General features: G+C 42.3%; 1 protein-coding gene across 4 annotated transcripts in view; it reads left to right on the forward strand.

Moving 5' to 3' along the window:
* Positions 1-10929, forward strand: part of Myt1 (myelin transcription factor 1) — a 71027-nt gene extending 60098 nt beyond the window's left edge. For all 4 annotated transcript variants that reach the window (XM_076930470.1, XM_034494555.2, XM_076930469.1 and 1 more), the window contains one exon: positions 108-10929. In XM_076930470.1, coding sequence (XP_076786585.1) covers positions 108-248 — 141 coding nt within the window. In that variant the 3' untranslated portion in view covers positions 249-10929. The remainder of the gene's footprint in view (positions 1-107) is intronic.
* The last annotated feature ends 789 nt before the right edge of the window (positions 10930-11718 follow it).

An 11718-nucleotide genomic window follows, 5' to 3' on the forward strand; every position in this document is an offset into this window, starting at 1 on the left:
GTGACTGCCATTGCTGTCCTGTTGGCCCAGGGTTAAGGCTTTCCCACTAGTTTCTACTTTATGGGGTCCACTGTAGTAGGGCCTGCTAACCTGGTTCTATTCTCTAGGAGCCAATATGTGAACAGAATTTTGACGCCTATGTGAACACCCTCACTGACATGTACTCCAATCAGGACTGCTACCAGAATCCGGAGAACAAAGGCCTTCTGGAAACGATCAAGCAAGCTGTGAGGGGCATTCAGGTCTAGGCTGCACTGCACAGGCGTCTGCTCTGCTCCTCACAGTGGGGACCCTGACTTATAGCCACTTCTAATGGGAAGCCTGGGTGCAACCTTGGGCAGCTTACCCAAAGGGGAGCCAGGAAATCAGTGTCTCCTATGATGTCCCCATTAGGCCCAGGCATGAAGACCTCTCTGTGTGAGTGCCTGGGGACACTGAAGTATTACCAAGTGATTTATTTTTGTTTTTGTTTTTTAAAAGAAGTCTGAAGAGCAGCTCAAAGTCTCCAGTGGAAGCTCATGGACAAGGTTCTCAGGGAAGTTTTGGAGTTTGCAGCCACAGTATTCCATTGTTTGTCAAGGTTGGGAGGGCAGCCATGAACTTGAAGGGCGTTAGTCTCAGCAGGAGGGCATGCCTAGGTTTCTGGCTATGCTCACTGAAGCCCACGTGGCAAGTATGTTTTGTGTTTTCATTTAATTCAACTTTGTTTTAAAGGTGCACAATACTCTGTTTCAGAGGTGAATCTAGGAACAGGCTTCCCAGATGGCAGGCTACACAGCTGATGAGCATCATAGAAAGTCAGCTGAAGGTTTTTTTGTTTTTTTTTTTTTTTTTCAGTTGGAGGCCCTGAAAATCAGCCACTTACTTGGGCAACGGATGCCTTTAGGCTGTGCAGACCTGCTTTCTTCTAGCTCCAGTCTTTAACTGGCCTGGGCTCTAAGTCCAAAACCACTGGGCCAAACCTCTGGTTTCTGTACCTCCACCCAGGTGCTGGACCCATCATTGTGTGTTTTCCTGTGTAGCTTTGTTCCTTGTATGCAAGGTGAATGCGGTGGGGACAGTGAGACCAGAGGTAAATTGTTACAGGGAGACCACCAAGATTTCACTTCTTTATAGGTTCATTTAAGATGTGAAAAGGATAAATTTTAATTTAATGTGTTAAAAACACAACGTTCTTACTGTGTAAATAGAGTCCAAGTCAATTGTGACTGCAATTCCAAATTAGTATTTAAAAGTAGAGAAATTGCACTTCCTGGAAGACACTGAAAGTAGTTAGTTTATTCTGTAAATTATTTAATTTTGTCATGATATAAGTATTTATATTCTTACCCTCCTATGTTAATGTTTGCTATTTATTATTTTTATTTATTTATTTTATACTATTTCAACTAGACTACACACTAGGGCACCATAAGAGTTAAGTAAGTTAAATCGAAACAAAAGCATTTATTTGACTATAAGATAGGCCACAAAGAATCTTGATATAACTTCTAGTTATAATTTTGATGCAACCGAGTTATTTTTTATATATTTTGTTATTTATTCTTTTAATAATGGAATTTTTTAAAAAAGTATTTTGTAATTGAGGAATTTTGATAATTTGGGTTTTTCTCCCCATTAGTCCACCAGAGAGAAAGGTGTTTGGTTTTCTTTATTCCTTTGGGTTCCTTTTGTCAGGCCAATAACAGCAAATGGAATTCTGTATTTATTATTATTTAAGTGTAGTGCAGATGTGTGTGCTCTGGTGTTTCTTGTGTTGCATTTGTGGAGGTTCTTATGGATGATTCATGTTGCTGTGAGGGAGTGCTGGCCATGGTCAGTTCTAGGCAATGGACTTGCTGGCCAAGCTGCCCAGGATCTCGATACCCCAATACTGTGACCCTCTTTCCTCAGGAAACACGTTGGACCCACAGTACCTCGTGGTGTGTTTGGAGGGTGATTTCTAATAAAAGTCTCACTGTGCATAGGTGCTATGGTCTGTGAGGAGGCTGCTACTCTGATCCTTATGCTTCTGGGAGTGCTGTGAGGGTGGTCATGGTAAGAGGGCCCTTCTATTTAAGTCTTTCTCTGGTACCAGTGTGGCTCAGCTACCACTTCTGTTGGACCTGCTTTCCCCCAAGTGTGGTTCTTCAAAGTTTAATTCACCACACCCCACCTTGTCCCATGAGCCAGCCATATCTACATCATGCCCTGCCCCTGGAGTTTTCTCTCAGAGTCAGGAAGAAAGAGTTGTCCTGCTTGGGTTGCTAGATTAGAGGTGTGCAGTATACCTGTGCTTCCATGACATCTTAGCTATGAATGAATGAGAGCTCAGATATTCTGTTAGAAGGCAGAGCTGAGAACTGAATTAGAAGGGTGAGGAAGAGAGAACTCTCTGATGACTTCACACCTATTAGATCTGGCTATGCCTAAAGGTGGTCTACTCTTGGACTTCCCATATGTGAGGCAATGGATTCCTTTTATTTGTTTTAACTCTTTTTTTTTTTTTTTTTTTTTTGCCTTTCAGAGGTACCTTCCTACTGTTACACTTTCATGACAGGTGGTTTTCTAGTTTTCCCAAGTTCAGATTTTCATTTACAGCAAATCACATTCACCTTGACTTCTCTAGGAATGTTGCCTGGAAGCAGATATGGAGTTCTTATATATAGACAGAAGCCATGTTCTCTGAGAAATTCTTAAAATATTCTGGGCTTTGTTTCCAGTTTCTGTTCCACTCAGGCAAAACCATAGGTGCTAGGGTCATACATGAGTGAGCCATGTAGAATTTGCATAACTGTGAGGAAGATTTCCCTGGAGATTTCCTTTAACAATGCACCACAGATAGTAGTTAGTGGTCTACAGTTGCAACTCTTAACATTGGCATAGTTGCTATGAGATGGGCCAGCGTATGGGCAAGCAGAGTGTCTCTGCTGCAAAGTGAGCTCATCCTAGGTCCTGAGAACTGGGCATGTGATGGGCCTTGATGGAGTAAAAGAGGAGAGGGTGTTTCCAGGGCCCCAACATGGCTGCCTACAGAGGTAAGTAACTGAGACTAGGACTGTGGAAGAATGAGATGCCGTGGTGGAAAGGCCCAAATCTGCTCTCATGTGAGAGCAGCAGCATTGTGTTTGCTTTATTATCCCTAGTTCATCACTGCCCACTCTCTTCTTCCTTTTGATTTTGAAGGGTCTAGCCTGTCATATACCCTTGACATATTTCATGTCAGAGGAACTGCCCATCCCAGTCTCCAACTTAGAGCCCCTTCATAATCATACACAGCATGAATAAACGGCCCAGGAAACACAAAGGGCTTACTTAAAGGGCTTCCAAATAATTCCAAAAGATGGCAATGCCACAAGTCACCAAAGTGTGTGAAAGCAGTTTGTGAAGGACAGGAGCTCATCCTCAGTGAGCTTTGTTAAGATCTGATGACACATCTGTCTGCTTCTGGTCTTTGCATGGCTTTCAAGTAGTACACAGAACTAAGAATACTATGTAGGTAGGAGAAAGACTCCAGAGGTCACTGTTACAGCTGTAGTGGGTCTGTGGGGTGGGTCACAGAGGATTTTAGAAGTAGGAAACTTATAGGCAACTGAGGAAAGAACGGTACCTAGTCTCAGATAGACTCTAAATGGAGTCCTGGTCTGTCTGAAGCACATTTACAGCAGTGGCCTCGGCTCAAGGATGGCCAGGAACTGAGCAGTTGGCAGCCATGACAGTATGATCAAATCTTCCTTTGGTCTTCCCTAAGATGGATGGTTGCCAACACTTCTAATGGAAGCCATGTTTGGGATCTAGCTGGTGGTCATGTAGGGGGTTCTTGGAAAGGGCAATCCTGGGGAAGAGAACCCTTGTTTTTTTTTTTTTTTTAAAGAGGTTCAAAAGTTTAGAGATTGTTTTGATCATATATGACCTTTTGGAGTGTTCCATACCTGCTCTTCTAGTTCCAGAATACCGGGAGGAACTTGGAGCCCCCCAGTCCTTAGTTTCTTTCAGATTAGAGTGCTCAGCTTTTGGACACCACAATATCCTTGGCTCCTGAGTATTAATTCTACTGGGATAAACGGGCCTGGACATGGCTCTACAGAGCAAGCAGTTCTTTCAGACTTAGGAAAGTGGGACCATGGCTATTTCTGGTGTGTTAAAAAGATGCATAGTCCTACAGTTGGCAGTGGGCATGAGATGCTCAACACTGTGAAGATGCTGTCTCTTGCTTTGAGGGACTGGACAGTCCACTAGTCTGCTGGGTGCTGGGAATGAAGGTGCCTTGAAGTCACAGCAGATGTATTCTAGAATTAATTTTGGTGAATTCCTTCCTTCCATAGTGAAGCCATTCCTCATAGCTTGTAAACACTCTCTTACTCTTTCAAGAGAATAAAGTTCTAGTTTCTCTATGGGGGAAGATCATTCTCCAATTATGGTTGGGACCTGGGGGTCTGCAGCTTCTAAAAACATTTGCCAACATCATCTTAGTTTAAATACTTGAACATCTCCAGCAGAACCTAGTGCTACCTGTTCTTGGGATGGGGTGGTGGAGGATTTAAAGGCTAGATTGTGTTGGTTCTGAGCTTCCGATATTCTGACTAGAACTCTGCATTTTTGTGTTTCCTGGGCCATTTGTCTCCCACTTAAGAAAACATAAGTGTTTTTGACCTCTGAATGCATTATTGTCTTCTCTTTTACCTCCCCATACCTTAAAAGCTGTCATTAGATGAATTTTGAGAGTGAAAAACAGGTATATATGAACATCTGCACACTTCCAGCCCCCCTCAACTGGACTCTGTGCCCAGCAAGAGACCACTCCATGTAAAGAGAGGATTGTTCACAGCATGGGATCAGTACCTCCATGACTGAATGAAGCCTCGGGTTTAGGAAGGACTTGACCATTAACTAGTTATAAGTGGCTTATTGGGAGCTGATGCATGAAGGGGTTCCTAAATATTAGCTGATTGTGAGCCTTATAATGAAAATGAGGTGTATTTCCCAGGGGTTACAATGTCTATGTTGTTTCATTTGCTATGCCTAGGACTGTGGACCTTGTTCTTGTATCCTTTGCACTAAAGATTGGGGGGCTCCGAGTTCCTCCCAGTATTCTGGAGTTAGAAGAGCAGGGTATGGAAAACTCCAAAATGTCATATAGGATCAAAACAATAAGCTTCAGAATAAGTTGTTAAAAATAGTAGAACCCACAGGACTCCTTAGTCACGATTGTGAGTGTCTTGGCCAGTCTTAGGCTGCTGACTCGATAGAGCAGAGCTTCACACCATCCCTCCTGGATGCTTCTGTAGTCCCTTCTTCAGTTGCTTTTCTCTCAGTGTCTGCAATATGCAGACAAGCCAGAGTGCTGATTTATCTGAAGCCTGACTCTTTCTTCCTGTTTTTTTTCCACACACACGTCCTAGTTGCCCTTTAGTGCTGTTCCTTGGGGCTTTTCCCAGCCTACATTTGGGGTCTTCTCCTTATCCCTGAGAGTGATGTCTGCAATGAATGGAGAACTCCACACGTTCCCCAAGGCACTTATCTCAGCTCTGATACCTTCTGGAGCTCCACTTGGATATTTTACATTCCCAGTGGCTACAGCAGCCCATTGGCTGCTCCAAGTCTGGACCTCCCTGGACTCAACAAGTCACCAATCTCCATCAGCTTCTACACCAAGTAAGATCCCATGGCCACACCAGAGCTGCCAAAGTGGATCACCACTGTGTCTCCTTGAAACACCTACCTAGTAATATTGCTATCTGGATTGCCAACGATGGAATGGTCCCAAACAGAGCAAGTGTACTGAGGGGAGGAAGAATGGATGGTTATTTGAGTGTGAGTACTGGGGAATGTGCTGTCCCTCCCCACACATGAACAGTTTCCTGAACTCCGAGATAACCCATCCCTATAACAGATTCGACAGTCAGTCAAGGTGTTCATTTGTGCTAGTTTGAGATTCTAAAGGCTGGCTATACCTTGTAGCCTCACAAGCCAGTGCTGGTCTCAAAGGACACACCTAGAACCCACAAAGTTGAAGTAGGTGGTAGTTTCATTCCCTATGGGGTCACTTCAGAGCACCTATTAACACCAAGATGAGAGGCCTTGAGGTGGCAGTGGAGTGGGGCACAGGTAGCTTTGCTTTCTTACAGGAGTCCAGGAAAAAAGACTGAGCAGGACAGTGCCACCACATCCCCAGCACCTGCAAGTGACTGTCCCTCATTGAACTCTCATCTCTGCTCCAGGAATACTTTCTGCCAATCAGACATACTATTACTTGTTTCTTTCATACCCTGTCAAATATCTTTTTCTTATCTTTAGCTCTGCCATAGCTCTTTATAGAAGTTTAAACAGAAAAAGATAATATGATAATGTTTAGAACTAAAGATGGTGAGGAGAAATAAATACCAAGCAGAGGTGCCGGAAAGTTCCATGTGAGGCCTTCAGCCACACTGCTTTGGTATCCTCAATCCCCTTTAGGCAGTCCTTCAGTCCTGAGTAGGATGCAGTAATATAGAATGACAGTCTGAACTGAGCCCTTTTACCTGCACAGGCTCCTGCCACCTCTCAACTACTTGTGACATAGACAGTGAGGTTGTTCCATTTAAAGATGGGGAAACTGAGGTCCAGGAAACTCCTCTGGGCAGTATAAAGACCGATTGTGTTGACAAGATTGCCTCCTTTCACTGTAGGCTTGGTGCTTTAGATGACACATGGTAATTGACTCTAGAGACCATTTCTTGAAGAAGAGGGGGTGCTACCCAATCAACTGGATCTTCACAGAATAGTCAGACATAGTAGGTATCCAAGAGACAAGAGGTAAAGGGGATACCATGGTTCCCATGTTAGTTGGGTTAGAAATAGAGATTACAGGTGCCTTTCTCCAGCTTCAGGAAAGCTGTGCACCATCTAGATACCCTTCTGGTGCTAAAGAAGTGGACAGGCTGATGCCATTGTTTCCTGGGTCCAGATTACCAATGTAGGCAAATAGCACACAGTGTTGAGTGAGTGGAGGAAGACAGAGCTTAGGGAGCATTAGTACCAGCCTTGAGTCATTGGAGAGAACTAGGTGGGTACTGGAACAGTTTAGGGAATATATACATGGTGACTCATCACACAAATGCTAGCCCTAGGCTGCCTGTAGGGAGCCAACTTGTAGCTGGGCATCTCTCCCTATGCCTGACATCCCTGCCTTTCACAGTCAGTGGCCTCAGGTCACTCACCACATCTGACATTGAAAGAACAGTCCCAGATTTGTTTTACTTTCTCATCACTTCCCATCTATGCTAGCTACCATGAACAATTGGAGTCTACCCTGTTGTTTGTGGCCACCAGATATATGTGACCACAGCAGTCACAGGCTCATATGTATGGGCTTAAAACCACCACACAAGACTTTCCTATTTATACATAAAGACCTGGTTGATACCCATAGTCCACTGTGCGGAGTCATCTATTGCTGCCATCTCCTCTTAACTAGACTGGGACTAACATCTACTGCAGTTTTCCAAACAGCTTTTACTTACAAGGTACTTCCCCTTGAGTTTCCCTCTAATAGTTCATAAGAGACAAGGAGAAGTACTGACAGGAACTGGTTCAGACGATCCTGAGCTTCTGACAGTGAGAGCTTGGGTCCCACCTCCTAAAAGTGTCCCAACCCAGGAGTCTTTGTATATGGCCTTCGTAAGGCCCAATGTTAGCAGCATTTCAGATATGAACATATATGGTCCTTACATAGGCCCAGCCAAGGTGACACAAAATTGATACTTGCAAACATTTCCCAAGGCCCATGTAAAACTAATTCTTTTTTTTTTTTAAATAGTGTTACGGCTCCCGTCCTGACTATTCCACACATGTATTTCTATATCTTCATATTCTTGTGGTAGCTGTGTAGTAAACAGGAGAGATATTTTGGTACCTGTCTGAAGACTGCTAATTCTATTCTAAAGTGTCTAAAATGAGGAAGAAAATCTCTTCCTTTTTCCCTTCAAGATGACCTATTCTAGTCAGGTGGTGGCGGCGGCACATGCCTTTAATCCCAGCACTTGGGAGGCAAAGGCAGGTGGTTCTCTGAGTTTAAGGCCAGCCTGGTCTACAGAGTGAGTTCCAGGACAGCCAAGGCTACACAGAGAAACCTAGTCTCAAAAAAAACAGACAGACAGACAGACAGACAACTTATTTTGGCTGCTTCTTTCAGCTCAGCTGCACAATGGTGATGCCTTGTGGCAGATTTTGTATCTTGTCATTTTTCCAATCCCATCTACCCAACATTAACCTTTCCTAGTAAGATTCCTTCTTAGGATTCTGCTACCCACCTCCAGGGTGGCACCGATAAAGCCAAATAGCATTGAATGTATGTGGGCAAGCACCCAGAGGCCAGAACACTGAGCCTAAGGCAAAAGCACTCAGAAAACACATTAGAAGGGTGGGATAGGGAAGGGGCTGAGGACAGGGTGGTTGCCACATGGATGAAACTTTGCACAGTATGAGGCATATCAATCAGCTATTGAGTTTCCTGTAGTCAGCACTGAAACAGCTTCTCTATTACCAAGTTCCAAGCATGAAAAACCCATACAGCTATTGTCTGGTGTACAGACACAAGGTACCTCAAGAGCTGGGTTTCTGGCTGTGAAACTCCTATTGAATTATTTAACCAATATTGTAATTGCTAAGGCAATACTTGACCATTACAAAAAAACAACCACAACAAGGATAAATAAGGCAAGACGTGGTATTCTTAGTGATGAGATCAAGAAAAGAACCGTCTCTCACATTTACCCCTGAGGCTCTTGTTCCTGCCATTCTTTTGTGTATATCTATAGTTCCGTCTGGATCACTGGGTTTCATGCCTGGAAACAAAAACAAAAAAACAAAACAAAAAACCAAAACTTTGTTGTTTCACATTGTATAGGTCTACTCCTGAGTTTTTTCAGTTTTTAGATGTCTGGAAAATTTTCAATTAAAAATGCAATGTATTTTAAATTGGGGAGTTTTATGTTATAGATATTGATATATCTATATATGATAATTTCAGCCACAAATAGTTTCATGGATTCCCCCCTTCTGCACAGATTCTTTTGTTCTTAATAGTTTACATTAATATACATTGTTAAAACCGATATCAGTATATGCTACTATGAACTAAAGCCTATAGTTTACCTTAAGGTTCATTCTTGAGGCTGAATATCATGTGTTTCTGTGGTGCTGGGACTTTGCTCAAGTTAGGTAAGCACTTGCTCTACCATTGAGCTACATTCATAACCTCCTGTTTTTGGCAAATGTTAATTACATGTTTCTACTATTACAGTATCATACAGCATCATTCACTGTCTTAATAGTCTCTCATGATCTACCCCTCTCTTGCAATTAGAGAGATTCTTAGAGTTTCTACAATTTTTTGCTTCTCCATAATTCATATCATTGGGCTCACACAATATGTCATAGCTTTCTCATATGAGTCTCTTTCATTTGCCAGTAAGCATTTGGAAACTGGAGAGACAGCTCAGCTGGTCAAGTGCCTGCCACATAAGCATGAGGACCTCAGGTTAAATTCCCTAGTATTCATAGAGAAAGTTGTGTAGTGAGAAGTATCAAATTTTGGTTTCTTTAAGAAACACAGAAATATTATAAGAATATGTTTTCATTTTAATCCCATGTGTGGGATGTGGGGCTGCTTTGAACTGACCACAGCAGCTGACTGTGATTTGCCTCGTGCTCTAGCAGAGGCATTGTTTGCCAGCCCCAGACTGCTTCTGTGATTGTGTGACATTTGGAATTCTGGGAACTTTCAGAGGGTATATAAATGCTAGGGCCCTGAGAGGCAAGTGGGTGGTTGTTGGTCATTTGGGGGGCTGTTTGCAGTTTGTTAATCATCGTGCTCTAAGAAGAAACAAGAAGAAAGAAATTAGATTCATAGATCTCTCTCTCTTCCCCCTCTATCCTTCTCTCTCTCCTATGTAGTGATACAAGACGATGCAGGGGCAGGGAGTAAAGGGTGGGGAAAGAAGAACCCACAAAGCAGCTAAGCCCAGCTACACAGTTGGGCTTGGTTCAGAGCTGGGGAGGCAGAGACAGGAGGATCCCTGAAGCTTTCTGGGTTAAACTCCAGGTTTGGTGAGAGACAGTTGTCTCTAAAGCTAAGGTAGAGAGAAATAAAGGAAGACATTAGACATTGATGTCTGGCCTCCACATGTACATACACACATGTTCGTGTATTCCTGTGCATGCAAACACCACAGACACACCAAATTTTAAAAACAGCAATTGAGTGGGTAAGGTTGCTACATGTCTTTTCATAGCTCAGTAGCTCACTTTTCAAAAAATCCCTGATTAAAACAGTTATGTAGATATATCTCCCATATATTTAATATTTTTGTTGCTTCTGATGTTTGATGATTACAAATGAAGCTATTATACTACCTATACGTGTTGATTTTGTGTATGGCGGTAAATATCTAGGAACTCAAATGGTGATTTTTTTAAAAACAGTTTTATGTATGCTTGAATAGTCTTATATAGCCCTGACTAGCCTTGAACTCATTACACTGCCAAAGTATGACTTTGAACTCCTGATCCTTCTTCCTCTCCCACTAAGTGCTGGAATTACACTTGTTTGCCATCACATCTTATAAGACTTTGTTTAGTTCAGTAACAAACTGACAAACTATTTTCCAAAGTAGCTTTATTATTGTTCATTACCACCAGCAATGAAGGTGACGGCTGTTGCTCTGCATCTTCCCCAGCATTTGGTGAATTATAAATTTTATAAATTTTGGCTATTCTAATAGGTGTGTATTGGTATCTCATTGTTTTATAAACCTGCAATTACCTAATGACAAATTATGCTAATATGTTCATATGCTCATTTGCCATCTGTATATTTTCTTTGCTGAGTCATGTGTTTACCCGTTTCTACTTGTGCGGTTTGTTTTCTTATTGTTGAGTTTTAAGGATTTTAAACAATCCGTTATCAGATATGTGTTTTGGAAATGTTTTTCAGTCTGCGTCTTACCTTTTTATTCTTCTAACAGTATATTTTACAGAGAAATGATGCCAGTGCTAAAAAGATATATTTCACCTTTAAGTGAGTGACTGAGTGTGTGTGTGTGTGTGTGTGTGTGTGTGCGCGCGCGCGCGCGCACATGCCTGAGTGCCTGCAGAGGCCAAATGTTTTGGGTACTGGAACTCAAACTTGGAAGAGCTCTGTCTCTGTTATGGTTACATGTGGATGTGTAGCTGTTCCAGCATCTTTTGTTGACAAGACCATCTTTCCTCCATTGAATTGTGTTTGTTCTCTTATCAAAGGTGAGTTTACTATATTTGTATAGCTCTAACCTGGACTTTGTATTTGATATCGTTAATTTATCTCCCCCATATGACTCCTGATTACTGTAATTTTAATAGTAAGTCATGAAATCAGATGGTGTTAGGCCTATACTTGTGTTCTTCTCCATCATTTTTGTGTTATCTATTTTGGGTCTTTTGCCTTCCTACACAAACTTTAAAAAAATAGTATAATCATTTTCTTGTCATTGGTACCACAATCAACTGCAGGCTGAGTGACTTTCTTATAGATGTTGACTCGGGTATCCAGGCTCCTTCCATCTTGACACTACTTCCTTCAACATGTACCCTCCAAGCAGTGTAGAGGAGATGTGCAATCACAGTGATACAAAACATGTTTCTGCTTCTCATTCAAAACTGGAAGACTAAAACTCAGAACAATCTTGACAAGTAGACCCTAAAGACCACTTAGCCTTTGAT

This window comes from Arvicanthis niloticus, chromosome 2 (genome assembly GCF_011762505.2).
Source record: "Arvicanthis niloticus isolate mArvNil1 chromosome 2, mArvNil1.pat.X, whole genome shotgun sequence".
In the NCBI taxonomy this organism is placed as follows: Eukaryota; Metazoa; Chordata; class Mammalia; order Rodentia; family Muridae; genus Arvicanthis; species Arvicanthis niloticus.